This window comes from Colletotrichum fioriniae, assembly GCF_027942845.1.
Source record: "Colletotrichum fioriniae strain IMI 355084 chromosome Unknown scaffold_3, whole genome shotgun sequence".
In the NCBI taxonomy this organism is placed as follows: Eukaryota; Fungi; Ascomycota; class Sordariomycetes; order Glomerellales; family Glomerellaceae; genus Colletotrichum; species Colletotrichum fioriniae.
Window position 1 is genome coordinate 787,812 of NW_027076839.1, and position 17,766 is coordinate 805,577.

The following is a 17,766-nucleotide window of genomic DNA, read 5'->3' on the forward strand; positions in this document are numbered from 1 at the left end:
ACCGGCTGAGAAAATGTGCCTAGGATACACATCGGAGATGACAACCGATAGCCGGCAGTCAGTCTTCACAAATGACGAGCCATGTGGAAGGTCCACGTTCTCGTCACATTGTATTGAAAGTAGGTAAGGCTACATGGAAGGACGCGCGTCTCCTTGAGCCGTCATATTGAAAGGAATTAAGCCCATGTACTCACACAGCTTCGTTAGAACCTCGGGTGCCAGCATACATAAAGTAAGTAGTAAGTAATCTGATAGACCACAAAAGCCAGTTTCGTGCAATTACTTTTTCTACTCTCGACATCCTCTACATGCCAAGTGACCTGCAACGTGAGCACTCGCTCTGCGAATACCCTCGAGACCAGGGCGCGTCAAGGCATCTTGATGGCCTTACTCCTTGTTATCGTCCTCCTCGTTTGAACAGACCATACTCTCAAAGTCGTATCTCAAATCTGATAAACCAGGTCCCTCAGAGTCCAACTCGTTTCCATCCTCATCAAGATAGATGTAATCATCTACTGAAATCTTGATGGGCTCATCGAGCCCTTCCATCTCACTGTCGTCCTCAGATGACTCCTCCGAGTCAGATGACTCTTCTGACTCGGACCAGTACTCACCTCTACACATACGAGCGTGATCTGCGCAAAGCTGGTAATCAGTCTGGAACATTGAACTACTGCCAAAGATGAACCCGCGAAATGCTCCTTGAGGGACAGAGCGTTCAGGCAGGTCGGAGGGGGCACCCGGGGAGTTGATGGAGTTGCAAGGATATGAAGAATCATTGCAGAAATCGTCTTTATGAGGATGGTCCTCGGTGTTGAGGTTGTCTGTAGGTGCCTCTACGTCTGTACCTGGGATTGGCTGCGCTTCTGTGGGGATAGGCCTTACGGTAGTCCCGCGGGAACTCACACTGGCCCCCTGAGAAAACATGCGAATCGTGGCCAGAAGCGCCAGTCTTCTGATATCGTCATCTGAGAGACTGGCCAAGTGTCTCATGTCTTCTCCACTAAGCTGTTCAAATAGATGAGCAGCGTTGCTTGCGTCCATTTTGGTTTGCTTTGGTAGATTCTAAGGGGAGTAATGTGTTGGGGATTGTTGTTTCAGTCTCGTCTTTCTTGGTGTTTTTCTTTTCGTGTAAGTTTAGTGAGCTTGTTTGGTTGGGACTCGGGAGTTGATGCGTTGTAGATGAAGGTGATGTCTTCTCTAGAGTGAGAATAAGACGGCATAGTGAGTACACTTAAATCAGACAGATCCGATAGCACCACAATGATTTAGTGCGGCTTCATTGTCATCAAAGGGTTCTGCGAGAAAGGTTTTCTGAACACAAAGTTCCTCAGGACAACGACATTGTCTCGAGAAAGTCGAGGGCTGGCCGAGGACGTGGACAATGAACGGCTTTGTCTCCAGGATGGCTGCGAATGCTCCTCTTCATGACGACAGGCTTTATGCCATGTTGTGTCGCTTAAATTGCCATTGTTTCGCTCTCTTTCAATCTTTTTGTGTCTAGTGAAAAAGCTTCTGTTCCCCGGTATAGATGTGGATTGTTATTGTTGAGGACTGGACATAGTGTCGATGTTGCTGAGGCCTTACCTCTTCGATGAAGTCAATGTGATGAACCACCTTCCTAAAGTGGCAATGGCAAGTTGGCGTCAACTATTGGTCCTCAAACCAATCTTGCGGCGCAGCTAAACGCCCGGTGAGGGGACTTTCCTCCGAGCTTACATGCAGGGGCTCAGGCCATCTGCTAAGGTCGAACATCTTCATTCCTTCAACTATGCCATCTTTCTTACTGATGTCGATGCACTCATCGGGATGAAACCATTCCAATTTCCAATTGTAGCCCTGTGGGTGGCACAAGCCTTGGGACAAGATACAGCACAGAGCCCTCTCCATAACGAGGATCAAACTATCGGCGATGTGCCTCGCGTAGTGTCAAAAGATCTCGACGAATTTATTGAGCGAATTCGAGAAGAGTGGCATGCCCCAGGTCTAGCCGTTGCAATTGTTGACGGGAACAACACTTGGGCAAAGGTGAAGACCCCCTTCCCCTTTCCAACTTCGCGTGGTCTCGGGCGCAAGGGATCAACGCGCACAAAGTGACAATGGATGACTGATTTTGCCAGGGTTATGGCTACGCCCTTCTCAATTCCACACCCGTCACCCCGCATACGCTTTACTTCACCGGCAGCACCACCAAGTCCTTCACTGCCGCCGGCATCTCCCTCCTCATCGACAACGCGAGCGTGACCTCTTCAGTATTCCCTGGACTCAATTGGAAGACGCCGGTATCCCACATCCTCCGCGATGACTTTGTCCTCGGCGATGAGTGGGCTACGGCTCACATCACTCTCGAGGACGCTATGAGCCATCGGACAGGCTACCCTCGCCATGACCTGGCACCAGCGACTACGGCTCAGGGAACTACCCGCCTATTACGACATCTACCAATGGCCGCTGAGCCACGCACGACTTTCTTGTACAACAACAAGATGTTCGGGGCCATGGGCTATCTTATCGAGGTCTTGACTGGATCGTGGCTGGGCGATTTCTTCCGAGAGTACCTGTGGGAGCCCATGGCCATGAATGAGACGTACTTCTCCTTGAAAGACGCCGAACAGAGCGACTTGGTTCTCGCCAAGGAGTACTACTACAATCCAGATGATGGGAGCTACCTGGAAGTACCGCATGAGCCTTCCTCTGGCGAAGAAGGCGCAGGTTCCATCGTATCAAACGTCCTCGACTACGCCAAGTACCTGCACGTCATGATGACAGAGTCCGCCCCGATCTCCAAGATGGGACATCGAGAGGTAAAGACGCCGCGTACTTTGGTGGCTCCTGCGATGGCCCCGTTCACTGGGCCAGTGAGCTACGCTTTAGGATGGAACACCGCCATCTTGGGAGGTGAGCAGGTGTATTTCCACAGTGGTGGAGTCAACATGTTCATCTCGATGATGATGATGATACCTTCGCAGCAGGTAGGCGTGGTGGTCTTCACCAATACGGATGTCAAGGCCCCGCAGGTAATTGCGACTCATATTCTCTCGGAACACTTGGGGATTCCCCAAGACAAAAGACCGGATATGAACAAACAGTAAGTTTCCTGCAGGTTACTTGGTTATTCGGAGTTCTAATGAAAGGACAGGTACAAAGACGAGAAGAAAGCCCAGCTGGAATATCTCCAGACCTGCGCAAACAAACTCTACCCTTCGCTTCCGACACCGCCTTTATTACCAACAGTGCCCATTCCGGATCACATTGGAGAATTCCATGATACTGGATATGGCACTCTCGAGGTAGACTTGGATTGTTCGGATTCCGTTGAGAAATGCCAGCTTCGCGTTCTCGGAATGGGAGGTGAGGCGTTTGCGTACCTTGAGCCAGTGATATACCTCGAGCCAATGTCTGCCAATCATTGGCTTGGTCGAGGATACATGGGAGGAAAGAAAGCACAAACGATTGGCATCCCGATACTTTGCGTACCCGTTGAATTTAAAGTTGATATTCTTGGCAAAGTCTCGCAAATTGGTGTCGGGCTGAGACTGGAGGGAGGCGATGAGCCACTCGTCTGGTTTGACCGCGTCGTTGTTCCGTTAGAGGAATGATACTTCAGTAGATCTGAGTGCGCTGCGCGGGAAGACATGTAACATTCTTATTTATGTGCCTGGACTAGCAACTAATGACGGATAACATCGCGTGTCTTTCACCGAATCTCGATACGACTGGAGAACCCTGAATTAGAAACAAAGCTTTTGGGAATTTGTCCAACTCAATTCAATTAGCTCTTGAATCCAGGTATTGAGTGATCCCGATCGCGTCCGAAGAACAACTTTACGGTGCCACCGTGACGGCTTTCCCGGCACGGAGCATTCGGTGGTGGGGCCGATAGCGCAGTCCCAGGTACGGGTCCCCACGACGCCAGTAAGGTACCTACCTGATCGTCCAGTGTGCGACAGAAATAAGCCTACAATTTTCCTCCTGCAAAGTCAATAATTGAAGGACTGAGTTTTGAGCTTTGAGTCACCAGGCAACTTGCGCATGATGCCGCCCTCCAGAAACACTTCCCACGAAGAAGAGAAGAGCTCTTCAATGAGTGAACAAGAACGAAAGTAGGTGAAGTTGGTTAATGCCAGCACTCCATGCCCAAAACGAAAGTCGCTAACGAGGGGTTGCATCAATCTAAGACGACTGCGCAACCGATTATCACAGCAGGCTTTCCGTCGCAGACAAGCGGAGCGCATGAGAGAGCTGAGTAGCAGAGTGAACACCGACCAGAAGTCCGACAATGAGCGGATCGAGGAGCTTCAGCGTGAGAACAGGCAGTTGCGGGCGCAACTCGTCGATGTTCAGGCAAGGATGTCGCGGTTGCTTGCCAACATTCAGGGTTTGAGCGACTCTGTGTCAAAGACTTTGAATGATACAGGATCTCAAGGCAACAAAGGTTCTGAGGAGACAGAGGACTCTTCATTGCAACCCTCAACATACAACAGCAAGCAGATTTATGAAGGCCCCGGCTTCACGGGACCATCTATGCAGCTAGAGCCTTTCGATACCTCATCGCTGAATTTTGACCCGCCGCTTGCCCACCATCCTGGCCCAGGTGAGTAATCCAAGATATCGAGATTGATTGACCAGCAACTGACGGCACTCCAGGTCAATCTGAGGATGCATTTCTATCATCGGAACTTATCAATGTTACCGGAACCAGCCCCCTCTATACGCAGATCCCAAACATCTGGAGTTTCGAGTATCAAACTGGAATAGAGCCGTACCTAACTGCCATGGCTGCATCTCAGGAGTCGAGCATGGCACTGAGAAAAGATATGCCCATATCAAATTCGCCGTTCTCGGACCACATCAAGCTTCTCCAGCATCTTCTGAAAAGCAAGTTGGCGGCGAATGGCTTCAATCCGGACAGCCAACCGTCGATGCAAAGGTGAGCAGACCACATGTCGCAGGCACGCAAAACTGACAAGTATTCTCAGCATATATCAACCAGTTCTCATGGTATTGTCCATGTTCAACAGCATGACGCGACCGGATGTCATGGCATGGTATGCCAAAACGCGCTTCTTCCACATCATCGAGCTTACGGCCTGGCAACTCTACCCCTCGCGCGCAACATTTCAAAAGTTACACCAGCGGTATCGGCCTACCGACATGCAAATGAAGCATCCGCACCCGCGCGTGATAGACTGGATACCATTTCCCTCGATCCGGGACCGCTTGATAGAGCTTCACGCCGCCAATCCCCTTATCGACCAAATCTTTTGCGACGCCGTCTCGGGATACGTGGTGGAAGCGGTCATGTCCGAGTTGATAAGCGAAGCGCCTCAAATTACGGTTTACGTCCGGGTGACGGATCTTATCGCAGCCATGTCACTATCATCCGGTGCCAGCAACAACGATACCCCCGCCAGTCTGCCCGCACCGGATATCACCACTCTCTTCTCGTCTCCGTCCCATGCTCGCGCGGCGTTCAAGCAGTTGAACATGGACAAAGGTGCATCGTACTACAAGATCGACCCAGCCTTTTACGCCAAGTATCCGGAACTCTACGATCAGTCCAACGACCTCACGGCCAACGGCGTACCGCTCAAGCCAAGATCGCAAAAGGTTCTCACGTACCCCAAACCCCTCGACGACTCCATGGTCGAGACCTACCGGAGTTTCATAGACTTCTCCATGGATGCCACCAGCACCATCTCTTCGACGACGGCCCCGTGATGCGTGTCTTGGGCCACCTCTTCCCCGCGCATTGTACTGCACTGCACGGTCAACCCAAACACTTCATGCTTTCCCGAACACCGGAACCCCGGACTGCCAACCCGCACCTATCCGCTGTCACGCCGCATGTAACCGTCAAGTTTTGCAGGCAATCTCATAGACCAAGACATCCGTAGTTTCGGGAAAGTCTGATAACGCTCTTTTTTTTTTGTTGAGCGCTGACCCACCGCGATCGCACTGACTATCATTGACTAACGTTCCACTTACTAACGCTCCGATTTTGTCATCGTCTGAAAGCTTCGGTGGGCTTTGCGGTGGGGATGGGGAATTCTATATAGAATTACCGGGAAACTGGACCAGACTCTCATGATTCCAGTGACTCGTTCTGATCTCGTTATTATTTTCCGTCTCGTCGCCTTCTTGCAACATAATATGCCTTCACAATTCCCCGCGCCCACGGCGACTCCTCGCTACAGCTTTTTGGACGATTATAGTGAAGGTGCTCACCCCTCACTGCTCAAAGCCATTCTGGCCGGCAACACATCTCAAGAAGCCGGCTACGGAGGCGACTCTTACTGCGACCTTGCCAGGCAACGGATACGGCGGCACTTGGGTCGCGATGACGTTGGAATCTTCTTCGTCCCCAGCGGGACATCAGCCAATGCCATATCCATCGCAGCGTGTCTGAGACCCCACGAAGCTGCTATTGCCGCAAGCTCGGGACATATCGTCACAAGAGAGACTGGTGCGGTGGAAGCCAGTGGGCACAAGATTATCAACGTCGCGCCAGTCAATGGCAAGTTAACGCCCCAGAGCATCCAGCGAGCGGTCGATGAGAATTGGCATTTTCCCCACATGGCAAAGCCGAGACTGGTATACATCTCTAATGCGACGGAGATTGGGACGATCTACAAGAGAGATGAGCTTGCTGCAATCAAGCAGATTTGCGAACAATACCAGCTTATACTCTTTCTCGACGGCGCACGCATCGGAACAGCGTTAGCATCAAAATCAAACGACATGACACTCCAAGATGTCCTGGAGCTGACAGACATCTTCTGGATCGGAGGCACAAAGAACGGAGCGTTGCTCGGAGAAGCCGTGGTCGTCAAGGACGCTCGTCTAGCAACTGAATTCGAGTTCTATGTTAAGCAGCATGGCTCACTGCTAGCCAAGAGCAGAATTATGGGGGCACAGTTTGCCGAACTGTTTAGAGAAGACCTCTACTTTGATCTCGCGCGGTTAGCTAACTACTGCGCCGAGACATTGTCTAGCGGTATCGCAACGGCCGGATTCTCGGTTCACGCAGTGACGGAGACGAATCAGGTGTTTGCGGTACTTCCCATGAGCTTGATCAAAGTTTTGCAGGAGCACTTCATCTTTTATGTGTGGGAGAAGCGAGGAGATGATGAAGCTGTGGTGAGGTTGCTCACAACGTGGGCAACGGAAGCGACAGAGGTTGAAAAGTTTGTCGGTCTAGTTCAGGGCTGGTCCGCTGGAGCTGCCGAAAGTCGAATTTAATGTGTCAAAAAATATGAATAATACCAATTAGAACATACATTACTTCAACGTTTCAGTGGCCTTTTCGACATCGGGAATCTCAGAGGCAGTCGTGGCTGGACCACCCCAAGTGACCTGACCCTTCCCATCAACAGCCCACGCTCCGGAAGTCTGCCACCTGTTGCCGCTCTCCGTGGGCCTATTGGAGATTCCCTCTTCACGAGAGAGCTTGAAAACATCCGACAGCGCCCATGGACTAAGCACGTGCCAGAAACTCGATGCGCCGAGTCCCCATTTGGCGTACACGTCGCGCTCTTCGTTGGCGATGACTTGAACCGGATTCTTATCGCCGGGACCGCCGACTTCGGACAGCCACTTCTGCGTGTGCGATTCTGACGAGTGAGAGACGGCGATGAAGGCGATTTCGGGATGTTTGGATGCTGCTTCGCGGAGCGTGATGAAGGTCTTCTCGGCGACTGGTGGATGAGGTATGTGAGTCTCACTGGTGACCCTACAGAACGAAACCTCATCCTTCAATTGACTTACATGGGCATCCACAGTGCCGCAGGAAAGCGATTACAGCGGGCTTACCGCCATCCCTGGGCAATGGGAGCTGGTCGGTGCTCGGGGCCGCGTCGCCCGCTTTTGGTGGGCTGGACAGGGTCAACGATGTTGGGGACATCCATGACGTGAGCTCCTGCATGAAAGACATGGTGTAGCTGAGTTCTACAAGTACAGGCGTTGCAATTGGGACGATGTTGTTGAGAGTATGTGGAATCCCAAAGAACGAAGGACTCCAATGTCCAAGTCGGTGTTGGACCTTGACGAGAACGACAGCGCTACTCCATCACGTCATGGTTTGTCATCACTTGACACCATTCAGACTAGGCCGATGATTGCGCCCGCCGGAGCGGAGTAAGGGGATCTCGGCCGAGTCCATGCCCGATCTGATGTAGAGCTGTCGCTTCAACGTTCGAGTTCAACGCGTGGATATTGTCACGAAAACTAAGCGCGAGGAGTCCAGGTCTCCTAGACTGGCGGTGACATGAGAAACTCTGTTATGAAGTCCACAACCATACGAACGCAATGGAGATAGTTATCCGAGACTCCATCAATGAGAGAATCAATCATTCCTATTTCGGCGCCAACAAACAAGTCCCAGGAATACTCCAGATATCGGCAATGTCAAAAAGTAAAGCAAGCTCGGTATGTGGATGCAAAGCAGTATCTACCGTCGTTTCCTCGGAGGGCCATCATCGCTTTCGAACACAGGCTTGCGCTTCTTGGTGACCTCGAGGGCTCTCCTTGACATACCGGGCGGAACAGCGTCTTTTTGGGCGCTACGCTCCCCTTCCTCTAATTCTTTCTCTTGAAGCACACCGTCACTTGTGTGCTTGGCGTTGTTTTTTGGCGGGTAGGCAGCCGGTAGGGTTGATTCATCTGAGGCTATCACCTCTTGCCATGTCCTGGCTATCTCCCTCATCACTTTTTCGTCCTTGCGACGTCTGAGATCAGCTTCCAATCTGCTCAGTTGCCGCGACTTTGAGCTATTTGTCCTACTCTCTGGCTCCTTGCCTTTGGTATTACTATTTCCGGTGGTTTGATGCTCTTGCTTCTCGAGTCCCTCCGCAAGGCTGGACTGATTGACCGGGACCAGCTGATTTATCGTGTTTTGAAGAAAGGTCGCCGTCGGAGTGGGTTCGAAGACGTCTTTCGTCTCGAAATCTCCTTCCTTTGAAACCTCCTTGATCTTTTCTATGGTGTCAATGTGAGGAGCGACCTCGTTCTCTGCCGGGAGTTTAGGAATCTTTTTAGGGCGGTTCGCCCAGATAGGCATCTTATACCGGGCTAAAAAAAGGGGTCACTAACAGTTTATCTGAACTGACTGCAAGACTCAACTTACGAGCAACCTTTTTCCTTGGGTCCCAGTTAATAATGCGTCTACTATTCTCTTCACTGTTTCTCTGTACTAGAACAGCACAGATGAGGTTTTCGCAATGAGTGTCTAGGTACGTTTTCAACTCCTCATCCGCTACAATACCTCCGAGAAATGGTTTGAACTTGGAGTAGATGGGATTACGCGATCCGTAAAGCATCGCAGCTAGATTTCCCTGAGTTAGGAATGTGTGAGGTAGCCTTAAAGATAGAACACAGTATGAAGGATACTCACATGTCAAATCGTAGACGAAGCCATCTGAAGCCACAAATGCGTCGTATTGGATATCGTAGCCCTCATTGGTGTGTCCATCAAACATTCTGAGTTCATCTAGCTGAATTTCTGGAAGACCGTAGCCTATGTCCTCAACAGTTGCTACAATGTAGCCCCTGAGACAGGCAAAGCGCATGAGGGGCCCGTTCTCATGCTCTTCTACTTGCAGAGCCTCAGTGGCATCGAGTCCGAGGTAGGGAGAAAGAGCATCTGCAAGGTCGGGGAACTTTCCGTGCTCCTCTGAGTCTCTGAGAGCTGCATCAACAGAGTGTTAGCATGTTTCCACGTGTTTGGCTTGGTAACGGTGTTGTTCAAGCTCACCTTTCACCGAGTAGACCTCCCTGCCGAACCTGATTTCATGTGGAAGCACAGGCCTGTCATTGGCAAGACCTTGTACATCGTTGTCTGCATATTCTTGTCGCTGCTCGATCAGATTGCCGATGTACAGCTCCTGCAAACCTTTGAGAACCCGGTTGCGATTCGTTTGGTGGTATTTATTGAAGAGGTCGGTAATATCTCGTCCTCCATTCTCGACCAAACACTGGAGCCCTCCTGGATGTGTTTCGGCGTAGTCTTCCATACGATCAGTCATTACCCTTTTGGTTTTGTAGCCTTGGCCGTCTCTTTACTTACCGGTGATGTTGTAAACCTTGTTTTCAATGGCAACGTACATCCCTGTCTCTCTGAACTCATGTTTTCTGAGTGATTGGGGCGTAAAGGTTCTGACAGAATGCTTGTCGGCAACTACGCCTGGAGCCTTGGCCATCATGCCAACCCGCCACGGTGCAAGAGACTTGTTGATCTCATCGAGAGAATACCCATCTTGCAGTAGTTCAAGAGATGGATCTCCACCTGGGTTACTCGCCAAGAGTCTCCTTGATCCCGGCTCTGATACACATTTCAAGTCTGTCTGATGTCAGCGGACAATCACTGTGTGTTGTATCTGCAGTCCTACGCACGAGTAATATCAAAGACGTTGTTCTGTATGCGGATCCATAACGGGTCTCCGCCAGTTCCATCACACTGAGCAATGTCATCTTCCCGCAGGATGCGAACCACTCGCCCCAAGGGCAAAGAAGGTATGTCAGCTTCGTAGAGACATTCCACTCCATAATGGGTCAACTGAGTGCCGTAGAATGTGGGCTTGGTGAACTCAGGCAGTTCATCCTCATCAAGCTCAAGCGACTGACAGATGGCAGAACATTTGTAGATATCCAAATGGTGCCCATTCTCGATTAGAAGTAGCTCATCTTTAAGCAGTTTCGCGTGGTCGTACAGCTCGGCGACTGTGTAGTATGGTAGCTGATGTCGCTGATGACTCTCACCTGACTTTGAAGGCACAGTGACGATACCAGTCTTCGCGAAAGTCGGCAAGTCCAAGGAGGGGATTTTTGCCGGGTCTTCTCCGTGGAATATCTCGGAAGCTCTGTCCCCACTGTCCTTGTCTGGAGAGTTCCCAGAATTTGCCCCGGCCCGATGAAAGTCCAATAACGAAAGTGTCCTACGATCGTACGTTTGCCCAGGGTATTGAGGTACTTGAAAGCGGAAGTCAAGCCACGAGGTGTAACCGTTCACAAAGTCGGCATCCAGTTGGGCTCTTAAGCTTGAACATTCTTCTACAAAGGCGTCTCGCAAACCTGCTGGCTCGATGCAGAGTGATGTATATGTGTTGAACGCGGTCTCTGCTAGATCGATGCAGCTGTGACGATCACTGCGTGCCAAATATGGGTCATTGGGATCTTGTAGGTGTCGTCTTTGTAAGTTAATCGGAGGATAGAACCATCGTTCTGTGAGTGCTGTCTCAATCTGTACCTGGATTGCGTCTTTTTGCGACTGGCTTAGAGGGAGACTTCGGGTGATAGTCCAAGGGTTCGACAGCAGCTGTTTTGGCTGTTTCGCTGGTATGACCTCCCCAACTCGCGCCGGCAGTGAGGCTTGCAAGAGAAACCCTATGGCCCGCCAAAACCACTGCGACTTATTCTCATCATAAATGCGAGCTTGAAAATCTTGTTGAGAAACTTCATATTCAAGTACGCCATATTGATTATAACCCATGCATAGCGGGTGAATCAATAAACCGGCTAGACGGTCTGTGTCAAGTTCGTGACGATGGTTCCTGCGAACTAGCGGAACTTTCGAGAGACGTGAAAGTCTGTGCCGAGGATCGACATGGCTGTAAGGCGTCATCTGCCACATCGCATATGTGTCTTCGAACCACGGACGCATTCTCTGATACTTGAGACGCCTACTCTGTAAACTCCTCGCTGACATCTTGAGCGCATCAGCTTGATAATTTTGAGGGACGAAGTCTTCCTTGAACCGAGCCGACTTTTCGATAGTCCAGATCCAAGGTTGGGAAAAGCCTCGGTTTCCGGTCTCCCTCGTAACCTCGAGCATTTTGGGTGCCTTTAGGCTCGAACAACCATACTTCGAAACGATTTGAGTCCAGAAAGCCTCGGAAGAAAGGGAAGTATGCCAAAGTGATGGCAAAGGCCAACTCGTTTCGATGGTGGGGCTATCTAAAAGAAAGTCATAGGTAAGTGTAGGATCAGACACACAGGGAAACCTGTTGATGGATAGAATCAATGGCGCAAAGTTTGTGCTGAGAAAGTTTCCACCGCGTTTGGGGATAAGTCCAAACACAGTGCCTCCAAATGCATGTTGTTCAAATGACCACCCGAGCTCGCATTGGTGCTCCAGTGGACCGAACTGGCAAAATTCATCCTGGTCAGCAGATCTGGCGAGTAGAATATTCAGATTACTTACGATCTCAAAACCATGAAGCGGGATTCCTAGTGTTTGTAGCAGGGCCTCGCTGCTTAAGTTTTGAAAGCCGATCACATGCTGTAATGAGTGTATTCCAGCGTTAGTCAATTCTAATGGAGGTGTCCTCAGAGAAACACCCAAAATTGGTGAGGGTTTACCATGAGTTCGTGAACTAACTGTAAAGAGGAGCGCATTAGTAAGTAGTAAGTAGAAGACTCGCGAGGTCGCAGACGTACAGTGTCTGCAAGACACACCAGCGCCGCACTCTTGGAAGATTGAGTGGCGTTTACATCCAGAAGCGTCTTTATCCCAAGAATATTGACGAAGACCGTGATTGGCCCTTCCGATAAATCGTATGGTGCCGTCAATCCCTTGGTGATTCCGTCCGGCCGATAGGTGTTCAAGGTTGTTTTGTCGTTGAAAGTCCAAAATATCCTGTTCAAAAGGGATGGAGAGGACAGTAGCTGGATCAGTTCTTTCGCGGGTTTGCGAATAACGGGAGATGATTTCATTCTCCAGATTCTACCAACCTTATTCAAACCTGACATGAGTGTCGTTTCATGGCTCTCAAGGTTTCCGGGATGAGCAGAGATTGTAGCCTAGAATGAAATGCACAATGTTAGCTCTGCCTTGATTCACACCCTACCTCACTCTTGCCTACTAGTATGATGTCAAGTCTTTCGAAAGTGTGTAATTACCAGTCTCCTTCGAGGGATTTCCGCAAGATGTTATCGGCGATTTGTATCGCTTGTCTAAGAACTCCCCAGATTATCGGATCGTGCGCGCTCCAGAGACGCGATCCGGACCAATTGGTGGACGAGTTGGGGGGCGCAGTGAAGTCAATCATCCAACGGTCTCTTGACCAAACAGGCAGCCAAGACGACTCGTCGACTTGTACCTCGTTGCTAATCATGGCTTGCTCCTCACCTGTTGCAGTATAAGCTTCCGTCTTTGCCAGTACCGCAGCTTCCCATGTTCGCAACCCCGAGAGACATGAGAGTTGCTGTCGTTCCGAAAAGAGGAGATCGTCCAGTTCTGGAGGAGACGGCTGTGGAATCGTGTCGGGTGGCGGTTCAATGATCTCGAGCGTCTGCGGGTCGACCGAGGGGAAGATTGGGTCCATCCATGATAGGCCGTTCTGTCGCAGCGGGTGTGTCTCGCCAACGCCATAATACCTTTCCCAACGGCTTCCTGAAGAATCCGGCATTCTGGGGATTTTCAGCATGCCAGTGAATGATTGATGCCAGAGACCAGTCTGCGTCTGAGTTCAAGACAGATTCGAGGATTGAGCGGGCATTAGAAAAGTTAGTCGAGAAGTCAAGTGAGAGCCTTGCAACGTAGGACAGAGCTCAATTCTTTTGGCAGATCGGATCAGAACGAAAAGACAAGAGACAGACACACACGCTTCTCAAATGAATGAGATCAGTCGAGCGGTACAATGTTAGGACAAGTCCAGTTTTCTGATTTGAAAAGGGGAGCAGGAAGACCTGTTGAATGGATATTTCGGCCAGGGGTCAACGTGGGTTTCCTGTTCCTTTGTGTCGCGCCAATGGGATCCGTGGCCAGGGTTCTGGTCCCTTGCCGGAATTAGCGACATGGCCTTGCTTATTTCTGCTTTATTTCCAGAACAATGAAGGAAAGATGCTTTGGACGTGGATCATTCTAGATGTGTCATGAAGGGATCATAAACACGGTAGCCGGAACTGACTTGCGAGACGCATAGATCTCAGAGTAGAGGAGAAACAGCTTTTCCATAGCACTTTGAGAACATCTCAGAAATTTCAATGTCGCGCGGTGGTCGTTGAAATAGCATTGGAATTAGATCCCGTCTTTGATTGTGGTAGAGTTTTACACTTCTCGCTTAGGCCGGAAACATGACTGTCCGGCTTTCATGTGAGAAAACATGGCCGGGAAATGGACAAGCTAGAATTCGAACATGAAGAGAGGTATGAAATCTCGATTACACACTTAAAAAGCTTCTATCAACTCATCATTCAACCGAGTCCTGTTCCCTCATCAATCCAGCCTCAATCTTTCATCTGCGCCCTTGCCATCACTATCGATACATGTACAAGTCCTTCCACTCCCATTCTTGCCTCGGCTTCTCTGTCTCTCTTGAAGCTGTTCCGCTGGACTTCTCAATCTCAGATGAAGAACCACCAGCAGAGCCACGAGATTCTTTGACTACCTTCTTGTACGGCCGGACCGGAGTCGGCGAACTCTTCCGTTTCACGCCTGCAGCTACTTGGTCTGGCAGTGTAAAACAGGTTGGGAGTCACAGCCTTCACTCTCTTTTGCTGTACTTGAAGCTTCCCATTCTGCTTGCGTTTCGAGCCGGCCACGCTCTGGATTGGTCGTACAATCTGGTTTGGAGCACTAGTCGCATTGCCCTTTTGAGAAGCTTGAGCAGACGACATAGAAGGTGTGACTTTGAAAGGTCCACCCTTTTTAATGTCAGGCAAATCACTGGGGATCGGCCTGAAAGACTTTTTCCAGTCGAAATCAGCAATCTGGGTCGGACCATACTGTGCAATAACTCGATATTGGAAGTCTGACCACAGCCTTTGCTTCAGTTCTTGGTCTTGTAATGAGTTCGAGAGCGTTTGTCCGGCACGAGCTTTGAAAAGCTCAACGTATTTATCGGGTTTTCCATATCTGAGGTACGCTGGTAGCGTTTAGTCATTCATGCAGACAGTTATTCTCGTTGGAAATACTCACAAGTCAGGTTGTATATGTACTTGCCATCAGAAACGTAAGATTCATGGAAACCCCAAGGCTCAACTTTGCCGTCCATGCGCCCCAACATTTGATCGTCCATGAAAGGCAGTGTGTCTATTGGCGCGACAACCTTTGCGACCACAAGCCACTTTGTATCGAATAGCGTGCAAAGTATTCTAGGCGGGTTTTCTGCGTCCATCTGGGCGGTCACATCCTTTCCCCCAGTACCCTTCAAGTTCTTCGCGTGCCAGGAGACTCTGAACACCCTCCAAGACAATGCCTGACAGCCTTGAAAGGTCCGCTAGGTGACGAAAGTCAGTAGGAATTCCATTTTCAGTCTGGAACCGGTGTTTATCTTACCCTTTTGGCCGAAGACTTGATTTCGGATTACAATTTGATCCGGAGATATGACGCCCGGGCTCTGCTCAGGGACGATCCAACCAACTTGCAACCTTTCCAAATAGACATGGGTTGTGACACCAAGGAAACCCGTCGGGGATTGATGAAACTGCTCAAATTCACGAGTACAGTCTTTTCCGGCGACGCTTTGCAGAATCTCCATACCACCAGGATGAAGTTTCATGAAACCTGTTTGATCAGCCTTGAGTAATCGACCTGAGTGTTTGAACATGTACCGAACTTACCTGTAAGGTCTATTACTGAATCCCCTCGGAAGACGGTGTAGATCCCTGTCTCTGGGTAGACGTGCCACTTGACTTCGTTCAACGTAAAATGGCGTACTCGATAAAAGCTATACCTCTCAAGCTCTTGCGTCCTGATTCCAATCTGATAAGGTCGAAGGAAGTGGACGATAACATCAGGATTAAATTCTAAATTGACTGCCGTGATGAGAGGATTTCCCTGTGATATTAACTTGATAATCACCAGTAACGGATGCATGTGTTGCGGCAGTTGGAAATCTGCAAGATCAGCGTATGAGCCTGTGAGCAAGTCTCGAGAATTCCAAGCCAAGAATAAACTTACCTGTCAGATTCCTTGTCAGATCATACACGTGGTTACCAAAGGCTACACATGACAAGCGGTCTCTCTTGTAGGCCAGTCTGATATCTTCTGTGCGCATAAGCCGCATTACTTGTCCAATGGGCCCATTTCTCAAACACAATTCACGGGTCTTCTCGTCCATGTCTCCCGTGCGAAGCACTCTGTTTAGGACAGGACTGGAGGGATCTGGCCTCATTGTCAGTTTCTCTCGAGTTGCAGCATCCCACCCATGTTCCGAGGACAATATCCCACTGAAGTCGTAGATCAAAAGCCTGTCATCGTCGTCGGCTTTGTGGACAAACCACTTGACTCCGCTGCCGACGCGTTGGTGATCGCCAATCTCGCCTACATGGTAGTGGTGAAGCGGAGAGGTGACCCCAGCAGAGTTGCCTGACGACGGAACTGGTCCTTGAGCGATTGCCGGTCTCGCGACTGCCCAGGATGGAAGATCGGCGTCGTCGAGGTCATTCCTGTTCAAGGGAAGTCTTTCAACCGGCGATGCTCCGATCGGGTAATGCATCTCTCGAATGGCGTGACTGGGCAGGTCTACGTAATTGTAAGTCAACCACCCATGGTCATAGGGAGATTGGTCCATCATTCTCCTTATATCACGCCAGTCATGCTCGAAACCCTTGGCCACTTCTGGTGACACATTTCCGAGCACTTTCCATCGTGAGAGAGACAGTTTGGCGTTTTCCATGCACAGCTCTTTGTCGTGGCTTGGGGTATTGGAATTGTGCAGGTAGTTGTCCGTCGCTACTGATGTTTCGCTTCCCTGGCCACTAGCAAGGCCAATGAGCTCCTGGCCTCCAGCAGCTTTGGGTATGCTCACTCTTTCGGGATATAGTGGCCTTGAGCTCGGACGACTGGATTGCGTAGGCTTCTTCCTGACGGGCAGCGTTGCCAGCCACAGATATGCGTACGCCTGGAAGAGGGACCTCGATGCCGTTCTGTCCTGAGGCTTGAATTTGGCGACATCGGCACAATGGTTATATGGCCACAGGATGCTCTTGATATGGTGTCGAATATCGGATTCGTGTGTGTCGTGATGGGATTTAGACGAAAACCCAATGTCGGCCAATTTACATCGCAGTTGAGTCTCGGCATAAATCGTAGTATACCATTTGGTGTATTCTTGCTTGTACCATGGCCTCAGTCTTCGGAGCTCCAATCGTCTTAATCTCAAGCGGTGCGCAATCATTCTCATACTAAGATCAAGGCGGCCGTATTCCGAATAAGGGGGGTTAAGAATCCAGGCCCGTGAGGTTCGTGCGGCGTCATGATAATGGCTCTCCCAATATCGTGCAGAAACACAGAGCCCCTTGTATCTCAGTGCCTTGTATCCATATTTTAGCACATGCGTCTCCCAGAAGTCGGACGTTGTCATCGCGCAAAGAACGATGGCCGGTATGCCGGGCATATATTCTCTAAATGGTTCTGTGAGAGGCCCTTTGTCGTAGGTATCCTTGTGACCGAAGCTTGACACGCAGAAAGCTGGCCAAGGGGCACGTATGCCGAAGAGGCTATGTCGATCCTTGTGAGGACCACCGAGGATGTCCTTCAAGGAGAATCCAAAAAATGACATTTCCTAAGAAATGCCTGCCTCTGCATACCTTTCTTCATCCCAGAACTTGACTCGCGGCCACATAAGCAAGATTTCGCGCTCGACAGAGCAGTCAATTTGTACTCACAAGTTCGGTCGCCATGAGGGGCTCCTTCGGATGCTTTTCTTGATACGATCTGTGCATGTGGCCAGATATACCATGCTATACTCTCCGTGTTCAGTAAAGTTACCTCGGCAGAAAAGATCGTGGCATAATACCATTAATTCATGCAGTATCTAGCCGAAA

At 50.2% G+C, this 17,766-nt stretch overlaps 6 protein-coding genes across 6 annotated transcripts; 3 read left to right on the forward strand and 3 right to left on the reverse strand.

Annotated features, from left to right (window-relative positions):
* Positions 1 to 387: 387 nt before the first annotated feature.
* N0V96_003109 (uncharacterized protein) lies at positions 388 to 1,044 on the reverse strand (the record flags this gene model as incomplete). The annotated part of the gene is made up of 1 exon (XM_065756741.1): positions 388 to 1,044. The coding sequence occupies one exon, from the start codon at positions 1,042 to 1,044 to the stop codon at positions 388 to 390; it is 657 nt and encodes a 218-aa protein (XP_065614508.1).
* Positions 1,045 to 1,809: 765 nt separating this feature from the next.
* Positions 1,810 to 4,602, forward strand: N0V96_003110 (uncharacterized protein; the record flags this gene model as incomplete). The annotated part of the gene is made up of 3 exons (XM_065756742.1): positions 1,810 to 2,028; positions 2,121 to 2,804; positions 4,204 to 4,602. The coding sequence occupies 3 exons, from the start codon at positions 1,810 to 1,812 to the stop codon at positions 4,600 to 4,602; spliced, it is 1,302 nt and encodes a 433-aa protein (XP_065614509.1).
* A 320-nt stretch (positions 4,603 to 4,922) lies between these two features.
* On the forward strand, positions 4,923 to 5,721 carry N0V96_003111 (uncharacterized protein; the record flags this gene model as incomplete). Its single annotated transcript, XM_065756743.1, has 2 exons — positions 4,923 to 4,930; positions 4,980 to 5,721. 2 exons carry the CDS (start codon positions 4,923 to 4,925, stop codon positions 5,719 to 5,721), a joined length of 750 nt encoding a protein of 249 aa, XP_065614510.1.
* A 366-nt stretch (positions 5,722 to 6,087) lies between these two features.
* Positions 6,088 to 7,242, forward strand: N0V96_003112 (uncharacterized protein; the record flags this gene model as incomplete). Its single annotated transcript, XM_053189729.2, has 1 exon — positions 6,088 to 7,242. One exon carries the CDS (start codon positions 6,088 to 6,090, stop codon positions 7,240 to 7,242), a length of 1,155 nt encoding a protein of 384 aa, XP_053052652.2.
* A 39-nt stretch (positions 7,243 to 7,281) lies between these two features.
* N0V96_003113 (uncharacterized protein) lies at positions 7,282 to 7,933 on the reverse strand (the record flags this gene model as incomplete). The annotated part of the gene is made up of 2 exons (XM_053189728.1): positions 7,282 to 7,697; positions 7,813 to 7,933. 2 exons carry the CDS (start codon positions 7,931 to 7,933, stop codon positions 7,282 to 7,284), a joined length of 537 nt encoding a protein of 178 aa, XP_053052651.1.
* Positions 7,934 to 8,449: 516 nt separating this feature from the next.
* N0V96_003114 (uncharacterized protein) lies at positions 8,450 to 10,022 on the reverse strand (the record flags this gene model as incomplete). Its single annotated transcript, XM_053189727.2, has 3 exons — positions 8,450 to 9,069; positions 9,392 to 9,685; positions 9,752 to 10,022. The coding sequence occupies 3 exons, from the start codon at positions 10,020 to 10,022 to the stop codon at positions 8,450 to 8,452; spliced, it is 1,185 nt and encodes a 394-aa protein (XP_053052650.2).
* Positions 10,023 to 17,766: the final 7,744 nt, after the last annotated feature.